The 19,498-nt window shown below is 37.7% G+C and overlaps 1 protein-coding gene and 1 long non-coding RNA gene across 4 annotated transcripts in view; both read left to right on the forward strand.

The window, feature by feature from the left end:
• Positions 1-19,498, forward strand: part of LOC119786281 — a 139,655-nt gene that overhangs the window by 99,276 nt on the left and 20,881 nt on the right. For 2 of the 3 annotated variants that reach the window (XR_005281167.1, XR_005281168.1), the window contains 2 exons: positions 13,209-13,313; positions 14,200-14,292. This is a non-coding gene — a long non-coding RNA (uncharacterized LOC119786281). Of the gene's footprint in view, positions 1-13,208; positions 13,314-14,199; positions 14,293-16,062; positions 18,884-19,498 lie in introns of those variants that run through there. The other variant, XR_005281169.1, reaches the window with a different exon arrangement.
• zic6 (zic family member 6) lies at positions 939-6,607 on the forward strand. Its single transcript, XM_038289524.1, has 2 exons — positions 939-2,703; positions 5,164-6,607. Exons 1-2 carry the CDS (start codon positions 1,755-1,757, stop codon positions 5,787-5,789), a joined length of 1,575 nt encoding a protein of 524 aa, XP_038145452.1. The 5' UTR covers positions 939-1,754; the 3' UTR covers positions 5,790-6,607.

The following is a 19,498-nucleotide window of genomic DNA, read 5'->3' on the forward strand; positions in this document are numbered from 1 at the left end:
TACAGCACTTATAGTCAAGAGGTTCTCTCTGCTTCATTGCTGCCCTAAGAATGCAGGGCAACCTAGGTCAAAATAACAATTTAGTATTTTTATCATAGATATTTTTTTGTGGCATTTAGGTTGGAGGGGCGTTTATAAAAAAATCTGCCAGCGACAGTCTTAGGAAATAAAGGAGGCTTTCACCTAAACCACATAAGCTACAGCCTGGAGCCCACGCCTCATTGCGTGGATTTAAATAAAACTAAGAGATGAAAGAATGTGCTTTAACTGACCGAGGTGTTGTGGAGCCTAAGCCACGTCAAAAAAAAAAAAAAAAAAAAAAAAAAAGTAAGCTGACGTACAGGAAAAAATTTGCTCCACTAGAAATGCAGCAGCAGTGAAGAGCTCCGTGTCCTCACAGCACCCCAAAGTATATATAAGAAAGTTTTCATACAAGCCTACTGCAAATTTGTCACGTTTCACATTTTATATAACCGCTTTTTTTGTACAGAAAAAAAATCATGTATTCCAGCCTTTAGGACGCTTTTGCACTTTTGAAGATAATTTATCTACGTGCTTTAATTAGCTTTATTTACAGAGATGGTTTACATCACGCTCTGAGGTATAAAGTAGTACAGACTGTTCTGTTGTTCTCCCCAATGACAGTTATCTGAGAAAAAAATTCACCCTGAAATAATAATCATAATGATAATAAAAAAAAAAAATATTCTACAACTTGTTGCTTCATTTCAGTTCACTCTTTTCAAGTGTTTCAAACTTGCGCATAAAGAAACGAATAGAGGGTTATTTTCTCATAGATTTCAATTTAATAAAAATAAAATACGCAGAGATTTAAATGTTTAACAGAGAAACATTTTCAAACATTTTTTTAAACGCAGATTCGTGCAAAAAACAAACAAAAAAACAACAAAAAACAACTTACATAATTAAAATTCATTTTTCCCTTTAACTTCTCCTGCTTTTGAGTTTTCCATTTTACTAATAATGCAAGTCTTGAGAATAATTGGCCTGGACACGCATAGACCAAACTCTATTGTTCTTGCCAGGCAGAGTAGTTTTTTTGGCCAAGAAAAAAATAAAAAGAACCGCAGCAGACTTTGATTGTTTTGTGTTTTGCTCATGTCTGGATCTAATCACTTGACTTCTACCGGATGATTACTAATAAACATTAACCTGTACATTTCCCCCCTCCCTTTTTTCCTGCTATATGCGGAGTTTTTAAGAGTAGGTCTGTAATGAGAGTGCGCATGAAGTTAAAGAGGCAGCAATATTAGGAGTAGCACCGCGGCATATTTCAAAGCATTTTCTCAGCGATATTTGAAAAACGGAGTCGTGCGGTGAACTCCTGCGTGTCCCTTTTAAAACAAACCCAGCGCCTGTCAATCAGCGCGCATTCCAACCAATCCCAAAGCTCCCTTTTTTAAAAGCAGGTTTGCCTGCTGTGCTTTTATATTGCACCATGGCCTGTTTCGAAGCATTTTTTACTACCACGGTTATTGCCACAAATCAAGAGGGCAAAGTGAAGCGGCATGGGACTCACACCAACTCTAAGGAAACTGAGTGTGGTTGCTGCTTCCGCGATGTTCACGGCCAAGAATTTCACATTCAGATGATATACAGAAAAAGGGAGAAAAAAAATATCAAAACAACCAAAAAAAAAAAAAACAGCAACATGGGAGCAGAGTTTCTAGGTGCGTCCTGACTGCCTGCACTGGTTGATTTCTGCAAACTCACAGGCAAACTCAGAACAAAACATGACAAGCCTTTCGAGGTTTAGTGGCTGCCCTCTCTCTTGCGTCAACCCTGGGGAGAGCAATACTGAACCCAGCGTGGTGCTGCCACCTTTGGCAGGGGAGCACATGGGACACCCCACTGGCACTTCCTTAAAACTCTGCCCCTCGCACAATTTGCGAGACTACCCCGAGACGAGGTCCAGTGCATATGTTGACCACTCGGTTTCCAGTTTTTCAGACTCTGGATACCCCAGCCACCGCTTAGAGCACAGCCCTAGGGGCATCATCATTGGAGCCGGGATGCCACCCGTCACTGATCAACTGGCACCAAGACCCAACCAACATGGCGGGATGGGAAGATACCGGGACTTTGCTGGCTGCAGGGACAACAGGAGCCACGCGTTTTTTGCTGCCAGCTACCAGGAGCAGGCCCACGCGTCCACGGAGACGCACCGCGACCTCGGCAGTCAGATGATGCTGGGTCTCCCTGGCGACCTCCTCACCCGGACTCACACCTACGGCCAGAGCATCAGTCCCAAGGGGAACAGCCAGCAGATTGTGACCCAGTTCCTGGGTCTCTACAAGCCCCTGAACATGGCGATTCAGCGCGGGGGAGCCGACGCCTTCCTCGGGTGCGCCAAGCCAACGGTCAAGCATGAGCTGGTGTGCAGGTGGAGTGATGGCAAAGAGGCTGGAGCGGGGAAGCTGCCCTGCTCCAGAGCTTTCGGGACCATGTATGAACTTGTCACCCATGTGACAGTGGAGCACGTCGGAGGACCCGAGCACTCTGAATACATTTGTCACTGGGAGAACTGTTCGAGGGACAGGAAGCCTTTCAAAGCCAAATACAAGCTGGTGAACCACGTCAGGGTCCACACTGGGGAGAAGCCCTTTCCCTGTCCTTTCCACGGCTGTGAGAAAGTTTTTGCCAGATCAGAGAATCTAAAGATCCACAAGAGGACGCACACAGGTCAGTGCAACAACAATAAGAGTAATCATAATAAAATAATAATTATGTATATAGGCCTAGTTACTATTTTATAAATTAGTTTATTAGTTATGAATAATACAAAAAGTAAACATTTATTTGTATTTCTAATAATGATTTTATTATTATTATTATTATTATTATTATTATTAATATTATTATGCTGTTATAGAGATTAATATTATTATTGTGGTGTGAATGTTATTTAGGCCTATCCCACCTAAGAACCAAACTCGTATTTTTCCGTTTTTTTGTTTGTTTGTTTTTTTGTTGCCTTCCACGTCTGTTTTTACACGAATGTCGGAATAAAAGAGAGAGAAAAAAGTGGAGTCTCCAAGCAAGAGCCACAGATGAGAAGTAGTAAGACAGCTGTAAACGAGCGGAGTCAGCAGGCAGCATGCCTGGCGCTTTGGGTGCCTCCCTCACTTCATTCAAAGAAATTATTAAATAAATACCGGGACACCGGAGAGCTGTGACGTAGCCGTTACGCGGCCTCTGCCTCCCAGGGATTTATCTTCATGTGTATAGAGCACAGCATACTGTGATGTAGCCATGATGTAGGGGAAAGGTTTGACTAAATTTAGATTTACAAACAAAAACCGGTTTTATATATATATATATATATATATATATATATATATATATATATATATATATATATATATATATATATATATATATATATATATATATATATATATATATATAAAATTATATATATGTATAAAATTTATATATTCAACTTTTTTTAAATTAAAGGTCCAAAGGTGGAGGTTAAATCCCCGTGAAGTTATAATTTTATTCTTTTTTTCTCCACATCTTGGCCTAATTATAATGAAAGACAGCATTCAAAATAGAATTATCTAATATAATGAATTGTTTTCTCAAAAAGAACTGGACTGAAATCATATTCCTTGGGTACCTTGTCTTGTTTCTGCTCTGCATTGTTTTATTAATAAAAGCATCATCAAGAGACACCAGAGCCCCCTGTGACACTGGTTAAACTATCACACAACTGCACATGCATGCAGTGTGTATATTAAACAGGCTCTTTGTGTAATGAAAAGATATAAAATGCGCTAAGCACCCTCAGTTATTTCATTTAAATAGCACCTGTTTACAGCAAAAGTCAAATGAAGAAACTTCATAAGGCAACAAGGGCCAATTCATATCACATTCTACATTCAGTCATTCAAATCAGTCTCATTTATTTAACTCAGTGACATCTTATGATTCAGTTACGTTTTCTCAATTTTAATTGTAATTACTCCCCAATTCAACACAAAAGAAGGCTAATACATTACCAGTACAGCACAATACGATTTTTTTAATGCTTTTATGCTGAAATCTGCTTGTAGCAAATCTAAATGGATTCATATTTTTTAAATGACTGGCAAAATGTTTTACAAGTTGCATTAAAAAAAGCAAGGAAGCTGTAAGGACCAATTTTAACAACCTTTGGAATATTCTTAAAAAAATTTGGGATTAAATGAAATATTAAGAATAGATAGATAGATAGATAGATAGATAGATAGATAGATAGATAGATAGATAGATAGATAGATATGCAATCCTACAAGACTTTCTGACGAGAAAGCATCTGTACACCCATGTCAAGAAAACCCAACAAAAAACAGACATTCAAGTATTCTTCGGTTTAATATATATATATATATATATATATATATATATATATATATATATATATATATATATATATATATATATATATATATATATATATATATATATATATATATATATATATATATATATATATATATATATATATATATATATATATATATATGGAAAACCATAGAATAATTTTTTTGGCAGTAAGTGGTAAGTAGAGATTTTGGTCATCATCAAGGAAACTAGGAAGATAGTTGAATACCAGCCATGAAATTGTAAGCAATGAAACTAAAAAGGGTAGTGTAATAGTGTTAAACTGCTTTTTACATAAATCACATTCCATATATACGTGCGTGTGCTTATATTTCATTAACAATGCCTAGTAACACTATAGTGCAGTTATAATGAGGGTACATGTGCATTCTATAAACATACATGGCAAATAAAAATTTTGGGGCAGGAGTGCAATAAGCCTAGTGCAAAGAACGGAGAAGCAAATAATAAAATATTAAATAAGCTGTAACCAGTAAAGAGGGGCTGATTGAGGTCAGAGTTACAAGAGGTGTGATACCTGAATCACTCAAAGCCATACTACATATATATATATATATATATATAAATATATATATATATATATATATATATATATATATATATATATATATATATATATATATATATATATATATATATATATATATATATATATATATATATATATATGTGTGTGTGTGTGTGTGTGTGCTTTCATGTTTAGGCCTGAAAATGCTTTTGTAACTCAGCCTTCTTTTTTCTGTCCATGTTTAGGTGAAAAACCATTTAAATGTGAGTTTGAGGGCTGCAGTCGGAGATTTGCAAACAGCAGTGACAGAAAGAAGCACTCCCATGTCCACTCCAGTGATAAACCCTACATGTGCAAGGTCAGGGGCTGTGACAAGTGCTACACCCACCCGAGCTCTCTGCGGAAACACATGAAGCTCCACTGCACCAAGGAGGACACAGCCAAAGGAGGTGACACACGTCCCGGTGATGAGGGTCATGCTGCGGAGGGGAGGCCGGTCCGAGCATCAGACGTAGACCAGATCAGCCCCCTTCACGCCCCAACCTCCTCTCAGGACATCCACCTGTCCCCTGAGAGCCGGGACGAGCTGACCCCAAGGTCACGCTTCCATCATGCGTTTGACAGCAGTTTGGACTACACATCGCACAGGTCACAGCCCCTCTTGGACCCTTTGTTGCTGCAGAGAGGCAGCTACAGGTCCCAGTCTTCCCAATACCCCTGCAGTCAGACTGGTCACTCTTTTGCCCAGACCTCACGGACTTTCTCCTCAGCTTCTCCCTTTCAGAAGAGCATCGTAAATGGATGGTACACATGCCACAGTGGCGTGGACTCCTTCCCACCAAAGCAGTGCAGCAACATCCCCTCCCTCTGAGGGCCTGAATGCAAACTGTGGGCCTTTGTTTTCATGTTGTAGCCTAAAATGTAACAGCTGTTTCTCTTTTACTCTGTACTTTTGTGAATTCTGTATGACATAATTTCTGAAAAGTCCTTTTGAATTTTGCATTGTGAAGTATAGCTAAGTTTTGTTTTCCTTATTGCCCCCTACTTGTCTTTACATCTCCACAGTAGGCTTTATGTGCAAATACGCATTGCATAACTTTTTCAGTCTAATGAATGAAAAGAAAAAGTTTTTTTTTTTTTAAATCTGAGATTTATATGGCTATACCTATCGGCATATTAAGTTTTCTCAATCTAAAAATCTGTAATAAGAAGGTGAAAAGATAAATCTGAATGTAGCCCTCACATTAGGGGTCTTTGTTGAATGTAAACTAGATTTAATGTATGTGGAGAGGAATAGAAATATTATTAATGACAATATGTATATCGCAGGATAAATCATTATGTGGATGATCTTCACTTGGGTTACATTTTAAGATCTAACAAGCCTGCTTGGTGGGCCTGCAGCATGATTTGACTTTAATTACTATACCGGCAGGCTCATTATTTTTTCCTTTTCCCTACACTTGATTAAGTTAATCAGTTTTCGCTCCTTTTGTTCCATTAAACATTTGTGCTCTATATTATGTGTTTATTTCACATTTCTGTGAAAAAGTAAGTGAAACCACAGTGTTTGTGTTAATGTTAAAAAAAAAAATGTTTTATTAGGTGACACTCCTGTACATAAGCATACAGTATAATTAATTATGTATCTTACATTTTATTAAAGTGTCTATATTCTCTTTGATCGGATTTGTGTGATATGCGCTTGTCAATTAATTTTCACCAATGAAGAAATTTTGCTTTTGGAAAGAAAAAGAATAATGGTCTGCGTCTTGAATGAATGAAGTGTCACAAGTAGCCCTCCCACAGATTAAGCAGATTAATTATATATATATATATATATATATATATATATAGATTAAGCAGAGTTAATTAATTATATATATATATATATATATATATATATATATATATATATATATATATATATATATATATATATATATATATATATATATATATATATATATATATATATATATATATATATGTTGGGTGCCCTTAGAGATTATGTTTGTCATGAATTGCTGTTAAGTAGGTAAACTGAAACAGATTCAATCAAATTTATTAATCTACAAAATTACAGTAATGTAATGTGAAAACACCCAGATGGCTGCCTGCATTAATATTCATATGGCAGCCTTAATGTATTCAATCAAAATAAAGGATTTCATGTTACACTTTCAAAATTGTTCAATTGTTCAACTTTCAAAATTGTTCAATTTTGAAAGTGTGTTCATCTCAAATTTCATGGAAGGCAAATATAATTCATGTTAGGAAGTCTGTTTAAAAAGCTTTCAAATGATGCTGGTTTTGCATTTTCAGATTTACTTTTTGCTAATGGTAAAATGTTTTCTTCCAGTACTGTTTCACTGACACATTTGTTCACATTTCTTAGTTTTTGTACCTTCTGGAATGCAAATGTCAACAAACAGCTCATTATTTCGCAGCAATGAGCCAAACACATCTCTTTTTTCGACAACTGTCTTTGTTGTTCGCAGACTTTAAATCTTCTGCAATCTAGCCTTGGTGCAAATGTTGAACTTATCTGCTGCAAGTTATTGTTCCCGGTTCACACTCCGCGTTTCATCTGTTATAAAATACATCTTTGTCTAAAGATGTCAAAAAAGGAGAGCAGTTGAAACTCAGAGAATGGATCAAAATACAGTATGGTTCTCAATAATGATGAATAAAGAAATAAAAAAAATGTTTTTTTTTTTTTTGTTTTTTTTTTATCAGTTTCCCTGCAAGTTTTGCATGTGGTGGTTTATTTTAAACCTTTATAAAGAATCAGGTTATTTTCAGTAATTTGAGATTTCTTGGAAAATTACATATGTGGGAAAATATAGTTCCATTGATCCTAAGCTAACTAACATTAAAGACTATCTAATCCCCAGGGTTTCCATTAGATAATTCAGTAGATACTTGGATCCTTGTTCATTGACAAGGACAGTTACTGGTTTCGCTGGCTACGTTTTGTACGCCAATCTTGGTACTATTCTAAGGTCAAAACAAAATAAAAAAAAAGAATAATGCAGGGGTGAAATTGTTCTATGTGAAAAGCTGAAAAAAGCATCTTCACTGTGTGTTTACAGTCTCTGCAGATATCTTCAGATGCAATCTGTGATTAACTTGTTTATGCATTCTGTGTATGTTACCCATGAGGCTGTATCTTTTGGGAGGTTTAGCTATTTCCAAATGTGCATTTTGTGAATCCCTCTACAATTTTACCTCTATTTAACTTTTATTTTTAACTTTCTTCTCATAGGTTTTGGCTGTTGTCATCCACATGTCACAGATTCTCAATTTTATTATGACACCAAGCAGTTTGGAATACTTTACTTTTCTTTTTGTAACAGGTTGAGATTGGCATTGTGATAAAAAAAAAATATATATATATATATTCATGTAATTTAAGATTTCATGGGTCTTACAAGATCATCTAAAGTCCTTGGTTTAAAATAAAATTAGAAGTCTTTCTGTCTTTAAGCAAAGTGGGCAGAACTTGGGCAGCTTTGATCAGCATGCTTTAATGAACAGTTTACTCGAACTCATCAAGTAACTTTCTAAGGAATGCAACTTCACTCAGTGCTTGCATCAAATGCTTAAGGTGTTAATTTAGATTTAGAAATTTCAAGAAACAAAATCAAGATTTTTAGACTTCACCTCTTGTCTGCTGTGTCCTGCCCTTTAATATTTCAACAAATAATCCATTTCCTTACTGAAATATTTCAAGTCAAAATATATAGATTTGTCAGAGCAATGTGTTGTAGTGCGGTACGAGAACCCAAAGCAATATCAGCCTTGGATTTCTGTCTCAGTATTTAGCCGCGCTGCTGTACATTCTGACCAAGCTGTGGTAATATTCCATAAACACTGAACCCCACCACACCCTTCCCCCAGTAATCACCACTGATTAGACCCTGCACTCCCCAGTTTGACACTTGCCTGGCGCCATCTTTATTTTTGTGCTCTGCCTAGCAACAAGCATAAGCGCCATTTTGGTCAGGGTATACATAAGGTTTATATAAATACATCTTTTTTTTTTCTTTCTTTTTTTTTCTTTTTAGGGACATTCACTGAATTGTGACAGGGTAACCCCCCGTGTTGCTTTTGGGCTGAACATGATGAGAAACCCAGCTGTGTAACAGGGGGTGGGCTGTTTTGTCACACCAGGTCTTTTGCTTTTATGCATCATCATAACCAAATATGACATCTTGCGTAATTTACACTGTACAGCTGCCATACCTTTCTAGTGGCGGTCAGGCAGCTGGCAGTGGCTGAAACCGCTGTGTCAGCACTGACACGGACTGACCGATTGGGATTTTAATTGGATCTCTGGCTTTTTCCTGAACCTCCTCAGGTGGATTCAGAGGTGCTTTTGCCTCTCTACTAGCTTCTTTTTATCAGTACCCTGTCACCCTTCTCCTCTTTTTTCTTTTTTTTTTTTATAAGATTCTCTTATTCTTTCTTCTCATGAACTTTTATCCCTGTAGCTCCTGGCCATCTTCACCCTCTGTGGCTCCTTCATGATGGCCTTCTAATCTCTGCTAGTGTGGCTCCATAGTAAGTACTGTTGATATGCTATTCCAGATTCAGGCTCTGAGATGTATAGAGACTGACTCATATTAAATGGAACCAAAAAGTGGCCAACCTCCTGTTAAAATGCTAAATTCATGATAAATATCTTAAACCCTTACTCTCCCCATAGTGTGACAAATATAAGTACAAGACCACAAATATTCGAGTCTGTCAAAATACATCTTACTTGCTCATATTGGCAAGTTCTTAAAATCTTTAAGTCTGTGGAGAGTAATGACTAATAAGGGCAAAAGACGCATTAAAGACGTGCATTACTCAGCTGCCGGTCAGCGTCAATGAGAAATTCCTGTTAAAGTTTTAGCCTTGGTCTATTGAGGTAAACAGCAGAGCCCTGATTGGCTAACACACCAAAATAAGTCACTTCCAGTGAGGCTACAGCTCTTTAGAGGATCTATGAAGCAGCAGGGGTGGGTCATGAAGCTGGATGCTCGATGCTGATTAGCAAAAATAAGAACTTCTGACCAACACTGGCCAGACAGCGAGAAGTTTTTCCTCATGAGCCAAGAGGGAAAAGTGATCAATCAGTCAGAATAAAACTAAACAAACAACAGGGCAAAAATTAATCCTATAATATAACAAGAGAGCCAAAAAGCTACTGGTAGATGAAAACAGCGATCCTATCTCAACAAGGCTGAAGGTAAACATTTTACATCTTAAATTTTTAATTCAAGTAAATATGCAAATAAAAAAATAAATAAAACAAAACAAAAAAAAACCTAGGGATCAATTACCAGTTTCTGTGCCTATGCATATAATAATAATAATAATAATAATAAAAATATTATTTAATCTTTATTGATCTCACATTGAAGACATTTACCTCTGCATTTAACCCATCCCCTGGGGAGCAGTGGGCTGCCATTGTGCGGTATTATCAATCAAAATGTATTTAGTATTACGTCTTCAGTACAGGGGCACTAGCCTCTCTTTGCCCCTGTCTAGGACCACCCATGTCACCATAATCTTTAGCCAACACCACATATTTTGTATCTGATTCACGTTGGTTCTCTGGCTCGGCCTCTCCAGACCTCTTAATGTAACCTTCAATCAGAAAGATATAACTTTTGGCTCAATATTTGGTAGGAGGTTTGCCCTGTTTATATCTCAGGAAAAACTGGTTTACGTGCTCCTGACTGTTGAAGTGAGAGTGAACACCATGGCGAGATCAAAAGAGATGTCTACGGGCTTTGAAAGTTGTAGCAGGTTAAGAGTCTGGTAACGGACTTAAAGGGCTCCTAAAAAGATTTAAGTTACAGCTCCTTCATGGGTTTACAAAAACAAACTACAAGTGGAGGTCATTTGAAACATTGCCCAATGCCCAGGTCTTGCTGTTCAACCAAGATTCACCTGAAATCAGATTGAGATGCTATATAAGTCTGTAAAAACTCTAAAATGTTATTAGAGGACATTTAGCAGGCTCTTACAATTGTTGATATGGAAGCAATTACAAGATACCACAGACATGTAACTTTAATGTGCAAGAAGGAAACCTTGGCTCTCTAAGAAAAACAGATGATTGGAGGAGAATAGAACATTCTATTTACATTGCAGAGCAGAGGGCTTGTTTAGCATACACCAAACGCAGCATCAAAGGAAAATAATGCCATAACAACTGCAAGCATGGGGGTGCAAGTGTCATGGTTTGGGGATGCTTGTCTGCAGCAGGACCTGAGAATCTCACAACATAGAAACAGACATAGATTTTACGATCTAATAGAGGTTGCCTGAGGAAAAGAAAAAGAAACAGTCTTAGAAATATTAAGGTGAAGCAGATCGGGAGAGATCACGATGACCCAAAGCATATCAGTAAACCTGCAAAAATAACTCACCAACTACTTTACATATGTTTCTAGTTAAATTGGCAAATTGTTTGTAAATGGAACCACAGTCAAACTATTTGTTTTGGCATACAATTTTAGCCAATTAATTGAATTAGGAGATGGAAAGTCCTTGGCAGAGTCAAAGCACTAATGTGGATCCCATGCTATAGGGGACAAATTACAAGTTTATATTTCAATGCATATCATCATAGGAAATTAATTTAGTAGTATGCCTTCTGTACATGGGCACTGGGAGTTGGGAGTTAACATGCTGGAAGCCTCTCGAATACTCTACCACTAAACTTTTATTTCAGGGAAATCAGATCCAAGGGATTTGCAATGAAGGTGGAAGCATGTTTGAAATATTTCTATTTTTTTAGAGCAGCTCATGCATTATTTTCCAGCACGAGGTAAGGTAATCAGTTTCATGCCGAAATCACTTTTAATTGCCAGAATGAGAAATTATAAGCTTTAAAACAGGCAGTAGTTGTGGGACCCTAATGTTAGACAATAAAATCATTACAGTTATATACCCATGTTTAAAGAATTTAAGTCCCATATCAGTGCTCTTTTGATTTAAGCAGTTCTTTAAATTTCTATGGTGATCATCTGCACAGCGGTTTTCTGATTTTTGTGGTGCCAACCCCCCGTGTAGACCAGCCTACACCCGGGCTTATTAAACTAGGCTCCTTTTCTACTCTTCTCAATAGTAGCTGCTGTGTCAACTTAAGCTCAAGCCTCCCAAAAATGTTCAGTTCTCTGACTATTGTTACAGAATTTTACAAAAATGGTTGCAGCTGACTGAGGTATTGCTGAATAGCCAACATACAGCAGGATGGAACGAAAAGCCCTGCCTACCCTCATGTCTAATGCATGGTTGTCTTTTGATGCTTTGCAATTTACCCTGTGGCTGGTTCTTAAAAAGAAATCTTTTTTTTCTTTTGTCATTTATTATCCATGCCTTACATAACAAACTTCAACAGTGGAAATGAGACAGTTTTTCAAATACTTTCAGGACACCTTTTTAGCTGCTCCTAAAGTCTCTGTATACTAACCTTGATTAAAAAACAAAAAATAAAAAAATTAATTGTTTTTATGTTGTATTGGCACATATGTGTTATTTACATGCTACATAAACTATACATTAATAAAATCTTTTAGGAGTCATTCAGTATGTTTTGTTGAGGCAGAGGTTGTGCTGCATTAGCAAATCTTTAAAGATCTATCAACACCTCTGATCTCCAAGCGTTTCAGATATATTGCATCCTTTTTAGTCATTGACCAAAACTTTGTTCCTCCTGCTTCTAATCCTTCTACCAGACCCCTTGTCATCAGAGATCAACTCGTCTGGGCCTCAGTGTCCTCAGCTCACACACAAGGGCAGCTGGCAGCTTTCATGTATCGGCAGAGACATATGAAAATGCTTAAATATGCATATTTTAGCAAAAACTGCTTCTTTTATCTAGATTTGTGTTGTTTTTTTCAGAACAACTCTTGTATATGATCTCTGAGAAATGATCAGTTATATTTTAGAGCCCCCGCATAATGATTCACATTTTACAGAATGCATTTGATGTGTTTGTTAGAAGCTGTTACAAAGGCTTTGATTGTGCCTGCTAAAGAACCCACCGCTTCAGATTTTTAACAAACACATGTGCAGAGACGTTTTAATCTCCTGTTGTCTCTTAAAACTATCAGGCTTTTATTTAAAAAAAAATCTGATCTACAGTGAGACTTTCATACATGGTTTCTGAAATATCTGTTGTTTGAGTTCAAACTTGAAATACAGGGAATCACACTGATCACGATCCAACGTGTTTCAAAGCAGCGACCAATCGGAAGTGCTTAATTCTTGTCTGTTTTAGCAGGGATTGCGAGGCAGCTGTGTAATCAAGCCTGTGAACTCTACATCTAAAAGGAGGTTTCTCTTCTGAACACAGTCCTACTGAAGTCCATCCATTTCCAGAACATGGGTGAGCTGACAGGCTCAAGCTTGTGCCCGCTGGTTTGAAGCCATTAAATTAATATGTAGTGGACATTAGGCTGTGTGTAGTTTTAGTATTTGTTAAAGTGAGATCCCATGAGGCCACACTTTGGAGGCCTTTTGAGCGAGAACGTGAGGCAATCTTGCTGTTTGCCCTAAATGCTCCAACATCACCCCAGGGCCTAGTAGTTCTACAATGATGGATGTGGGACTGTGGGGAAAAGAGTGCCCCTTCCACAACACAGGAATTCCCCTTGGGCCTTTTCAATTACCTCTAGGCAAAGGTTTTTACTGCAATGATAAGTTGAATTAAGGCTGTGACGGTACTGAAAGGGACAAATGTGATTTGGTATAGTGTTGACCCTTAGTAGTGAGCTGCACAGACACAAGAGGGTGTATACATTTAGTTTTACCTTTTGCTCTCCCTTGCAAAGTATTCATACCTTTCATACATTTTCATGTTTTTTCATGTCCTATCTAATTACTTTAGTAAATTTCCTTTGGGATTTATTTGATAGAAAAAAAGCAGCAGATAACTGTGATGTGATTTATAGTTTTAAAAAGTTTTACTAATAAAAATCTGAAAAGTAAGTCATGTATTTGTATTTCCCCCTCTTTACCATTATACCTCTAAGTTAAAAACCCGTGCAATAACATACCTTCATAAATTTGATAAACTCCTTCCACCAGTGTATGAATTAACAATAGTATAACTGCAGATGTTTATTACATTAGAGTCAACATTCAAATCATTAATGACCATTGGCAAGACGTTAACATCACATTTGGCAGTTCTTTCAAGATAATAATCTTAACATGTGTCTTAAATTGCTTAATTAAAATGCATTTTTCAAACCTTTGATTCTCTCCTCCAGGTTTCCTCCACTGCTCTCGGCCACAGCTCCACTTGTCTCACCAGCATCTTCTTGATTCTGGCTGTCACCTAGCAAAACAGCAGCAGCCTACAGGTTAATTTTATGTTTCGCTTCACAACTAAAATGCAGATTTTGAATGTTCAGCAAGGCCTGTACATTCTAGAATAATTCTGATTTGTCATGACAACTTTAAAGACAGAAAAATGTTTGTGCTTCAAACTAGTTTACCTAGTTTTGCATGCTGTCACTATGTCCAGAGATTAGGAATTCTACGCATTTGGTGATACAATGGTAAGCTTATAAAATGTAATGTCCTCTGACTCTTGACTTACCTAAAGTGTTAGTTTTTGCCTTCTTAAAAATTAAGTCCTTAAAATTGCATTGTCTTTGCCCCTTGGCCGTGATGCTGTTCAGAGCACCATCACCTACTCCGCTGGTTGCGCCACAGCGGTCGAAAATGAAATCACATGTGCCCTCTAGGCCACTGTAATTTAGTCAGGCTACTTGTAAGTGCACAGCCTGCCAAATATTGAAAGAGCAATATTATTGCCAGTACTGTTAATATATAGTAGACATTTACACATTCAGTGATAAAATGTTACAGGAGATGGTAAGAGGGGGATGGTCATTTAAGAGGCGGGGGGGATTTTAAAGATTTCTTTAAGAAGGGGGATGCCACCCATCCCCCCCCCCATTGCACCTAAAATCGAGTACTTGGTATAGGCTTTCTGAGGTAGGCTGAGAGGTGTGATCCCCTTTAGTTAAAACACACCCTCCACCTCCAGTTCTAATGAAGAGGAACCACCAGTCAAGGCTGGTGGAGTTTTCTCCAGAGGGGGGCTATAAATTCAAAATAGATGTATACCACAAAAAATTCAAACCTATACTAAGTTATCACACAAGTATACTCATATGAATGCCAACAAAAAACATTATAGAAACACTTTATAAAAACAAGCTAAATCTGTGTTTTGCATGGTCCAATATGGTGTCACAGATGTAAAAAAAAATGTGCCAGTTTAATAACGAAAAGCTATTAGTCATGCTTTATACTTTTTTAATATATAACAACTCTGTTTGTTTTCTTATAATATGTTTATTTAAGAGTTTATTTTTGGTTGCAAATTAACAAACATCTAGAAAAACTAGAATGTAGTATATTATTTTCCATGTGAATCTCAGATTGTTTATTCTTCTTTGCCTTTTCTAAAAAGTACTTTAAATCAGTCCTACCTGTCAGAGAGATGTTTTAAGTCTGTCTGTCCAGACTGTGTCCACGTCAAATCACTCCAGTCACTTTAAAAAAAAAATACAGGGAAAATAAAAAAGTGCATTAGCTGTCCCACAGGCTGTCAGCTATGACTTACGCTAGAACCAACTCTTGCTAAAAGACTGGTTTTAGGATTTAGCTTTTCCTCTGTTCATTGTGTTAAATTTACATCGGGCTTGTCAGGTCCCGGCTTCTTTACATGGATTTTTTTCACCATCGTCCTTCTCGCAAAAGTGTAAATCCAGCAAAGATCTCACTGAAATGTGTGAAAGCTTCTCTTCAAGTTCAACTCATCGTCTTGCCATAATCCCCACCTCACTGCCTAAATGACTACTAGCTACATTACCTATATCACTATAGTAGGGGTGAAAATTCAAGGAGCTCCAAAGCCATTAATTATGGCAATGCTGATTGGCCAAATATTTAATAATTTTCCCTAGCAACATTATACAATTGGTTATTTTGCAACACTTCAGGGGCACTTTGAATGAAACACTTCAGGGGCACTTTGAATGAAAATCATATTACATGTAGCAACTATTAGGTAAAACTGGCATTGATAATACTTTTAAAATCTATATATATTATTTCAGACTATTCCCCTCCACGTCTAGGGAGGGCAGCGCCCCCCCTGTGGGCCAGCCGCCACCGGGAACCACCATCCCTGTCTGCCAGTCCAGGTGCACTGTCCCTGACCCTTACGCGATGTTGAAGAGGCCATGACAGTGTGACAACATCTAGTTCTCCAAGAAACTCATGGGCCATAACGTTTACAGTGCCTGTCATGCCAACAATTACCAAATCCGTTGATGGACACCGACAGTAAGGGACGCTGTCAAGCTGAAGAAGGAGTCCTATCGAGTCTGGCTGGCTTTGGGACTCCTGAGGAAGCAAGCAGATATCATGAGACCAAGCATGCTGTGGCCCAGAAGTTTGTGGAGGCAAAAACTCGGGCCTGGGAGGAATTTAGAGAGGACATTAAGAGGGACTATCGATTGGCCTTAAAGCCATTCTGGCAAACTGTCCAGCCTCCTGAGGGGAAAACAGTGCTTTGCTAACACTGTTTTCAGTGGGAGTGGGGGCTTGCTGACCTTGAGAGAGGATATTGTTGGAAAGTGGAGGGAAAACGTGGTGGAAGAAGAGACAGATAAAGTTGTGGACAAGATTAGAGTTTTATTACGTTCTAAATTAGTATCCTAGGGTTCAATGTATCATAGACCACTCTTCCTTTGTGATTTAAAGTGTTTTGCTTGCCATGAGTATTCTGAGGAAGAAGGCATTCTTCAGACTACTCATTCACATTCATTGCTCGTCACTCCTAGTGACATGATAGTGCCAGCATCAGACTATGGGATTACTTTTCTTCTGCAGTGATATAACAGCTTGTTACAACTGCAACAACTGTGCAGGGCTCTTAGAGGCAAGAGATCTTACACAATCTTAGAGACAATCTGTTAGAGCTTGTGAAAGATGTTATTTTTAGTCAGAGGTCCAACTTCCAACTGGACCACAGGCCTAACCATACAATTTTAGCTGCAATGTAATGGTTTGAATCACAGTATGTCTTTGCATTAGCATGGTCCAATCAAAGTCCAAACTTAAATTAGATCGGAAATATGTGGCAAGACTTTAAAAGTGGCACAAAAAAACACTGCCAAATTATTTCAAATCCCCATATACAGTAGGTTCCTCTGAAATTGAACAATGTGACATAAAACCACACTAAAGGTCATAGAAAGCTATGGGGGCCCAGGTAACAGGTGTAATCATTACTCTGACAGTAGATAATGAGAACTAACCTTGGGTGGACATCTACTATTATTTGAAGAGCGCTTATATAACATAAGAACTGTTACAATAATCTTTTTGCCAATTAGTACAGTATCTCCTCAGAATTAAAACTATGAACCCCGATCCTTTCCATAGACGAGTTTCCCAAAGAACAAGGAAGAAGTCATGGTATTTATATCAGTCTGCAGAGACAATTTCCCTTTCAAGATTTCTTAAGGCGGAGAATGAAAAAAGAAATCCATATACTATGCAACAAAGGCGTATGTCACAGTTTCTACAGTTCCATTATTAAAGTTGGGTATTCCTCATAAAATTAGCATTTATCCTCTGCCATGCTCTAGTAACAATCACTAAGCTTTGTGAACAGCCTTGTTCGGTTATTCCAAGAATAATGCAATTTTCTTTTTCCACTAGTTGTGTCTCAGAAAATGTACTTAGCAACAACGTATATTTACATGGAAACTGAACCCAATTGACAACAAAATCCTAAACCTTCTTTGAAATGTGTAAATGGAATGCAACTGAACTGGATCTTGCCAGACACAACCGAACAGCTCTAAATATAGTACTAGTTCAACAGCTTGGTACGGTTCAGTTGTGGCTCGGTTCTCTGATAACAAAGAGCGCATGAGCAGACGGAGTCCTCTCCTATTAAAGGTCAGCTGATTTTGCGGTTTTTCTGCTGTGTCCGGCTTTGTAATTCACAGATCTCCTCACCTGTTCACAACATTAAATTCTTCTTAGCCTATTTAGAATAAATGGTATCAAAATAGCGTGATTTGAACTGGGATGATTCTTAGGCTGATGCTCTCATTGAAATTTGCGTGGAGGATATTATCCAGGCACAATTCCTGAATGTCATGGTCACCACCATTTTTGTTTGCGTGATTCCCACCTTGAGAGCTGCGGTATTCTGGGTCGCCGAAAGGAGGCAAGGAACCATGCTATTGTGATGTGTAAATGGTCATAACGAACCAAGCTCGGTACAGTTAACTGATCCAAGCCCAGTCCGAACTCGACACGGATCGGTTTCAGAGGGGTAGTGTAAATGGGGCATATATCTGACTACTAAAGCTCTGTTTGGACGGGATAAAAGTTGCTTTTTTTTCCATGTGACAGTTCATGTACAAAAATACCACAGCAGAATGGTTGTTTGTGTTGTCTTTATTTTAGATGAAGCAACCCTGTTTCAAATGATCGCTTTACCTCCTCAGCAACCATCAAATGCTGCACAAGCCTTTTAATCACCTTTTCATTCAGGTCAGCTTTGTGGATGCAGGGAAACACCTAAAACATGTAGGAAAATTGGCCCTGATATACTGTAGGACCCCTGTTCTACAGTATATGGGCTTATAGAATGCTTCGAGTTGGCCAACATTTATGAGAAACTGTGTTTAGGTTTTTAATTAGTTGTAAGTAAGAAGCATTAAGATGAATTAACAGTTGGAATAAATCACTTGCTATATAATGTGTCTATATGATGAATATCACTCAGCATCTTGTGGCTCTAATCCCATTGAGTATTGTTGGTATTTTTTCATTTTGATTTAGCTTAAAGCTTTGCAAAACATAGTTGAATAAATGTCTAATTTTACTCAATAAAAATCTAGGCTTTGTTGTGAAGTACTGTCTCATTTGGATGTTTGTGTGTCTGTGTTCAATCTGTAGCAGCGTGGAGGACTCGAGTCCCAGTGTATTCAAGCTCACAGATCACAGAAGTTCTGAAAATCTCCTTGATCAATTCCATTTTTAAAATAACTTCCTTTGAACATTCTAAGTCACTTGTGTGTGCGTAGGGGGAGGGGGTGTTTATTTATAAAGACTATTTAGACAATCAAGGAGTTGAAAAATAATTAGGCTACCATGCATGTGCTTGGACATGTACTCCCTTTCAATCAGTTAAAAACCAGCTGTTAATTAAACTTCCGAGCTGCCCAAATAATTTTCTTATTAGCTACCACGTTCCTCAGATCTGATGTCAGAGGAGCATATTTTCTTTTTGGCTGGTTCTTTAGTGAGATTTTTTTTCCACAGAAATCCCACTGACCCACATTGATCTCAGTTTTGAAGTGAATAATATGGATGTTAAGCAGAATGGAGGCTCTATTATTAGTCCCGTCTGAGCCTCTGTTTAGCTGGTGCAGTGAGTTGCTGAATTCCCCGAGAGGAGGCATTACCATCTCATTTGGATAAGGCTCATATTACCTCATGCAGCCGAGCCGTTTAATGTGGCGGGAT

The sequence above is a fragment of the Cyprinodon tularosa genome, unplaced genomic scaffold (genome assembly GCF_016077235.1).
Source record: "Cyprinodon tularosa strain WSP-4 unplaced genomic scaffold, ASM1607723v1 ctg27, whole genome shotgun sequence".
Classification (NCBI taxonomy): Eukaryota; Metazoa; Chordata; class Actinopteri; order Cyprinodontiformes; family Cyprinodontidae; genus Cyprinodon; species Cyprinodon tularosa.

What these genes read in the sequence shown, in the direction of transcription:
- zic6 (XM_038289524.1), top strand. Translation starts at nt 1,755, where the DNA reads ATGACAAGCCTTTCGAGGTTTAGTGGCTGCCCTCTCTCTTGCGTCAAC. An exon ending in CCACAAGAGGACGCACACAG is followed by an intron (nt 2,704 to 5,163) that starts GTCAGTGCAACA and finishes GTCCATGTTTAG; the next exon opens with GTGAAAAACCATTTAAATGT.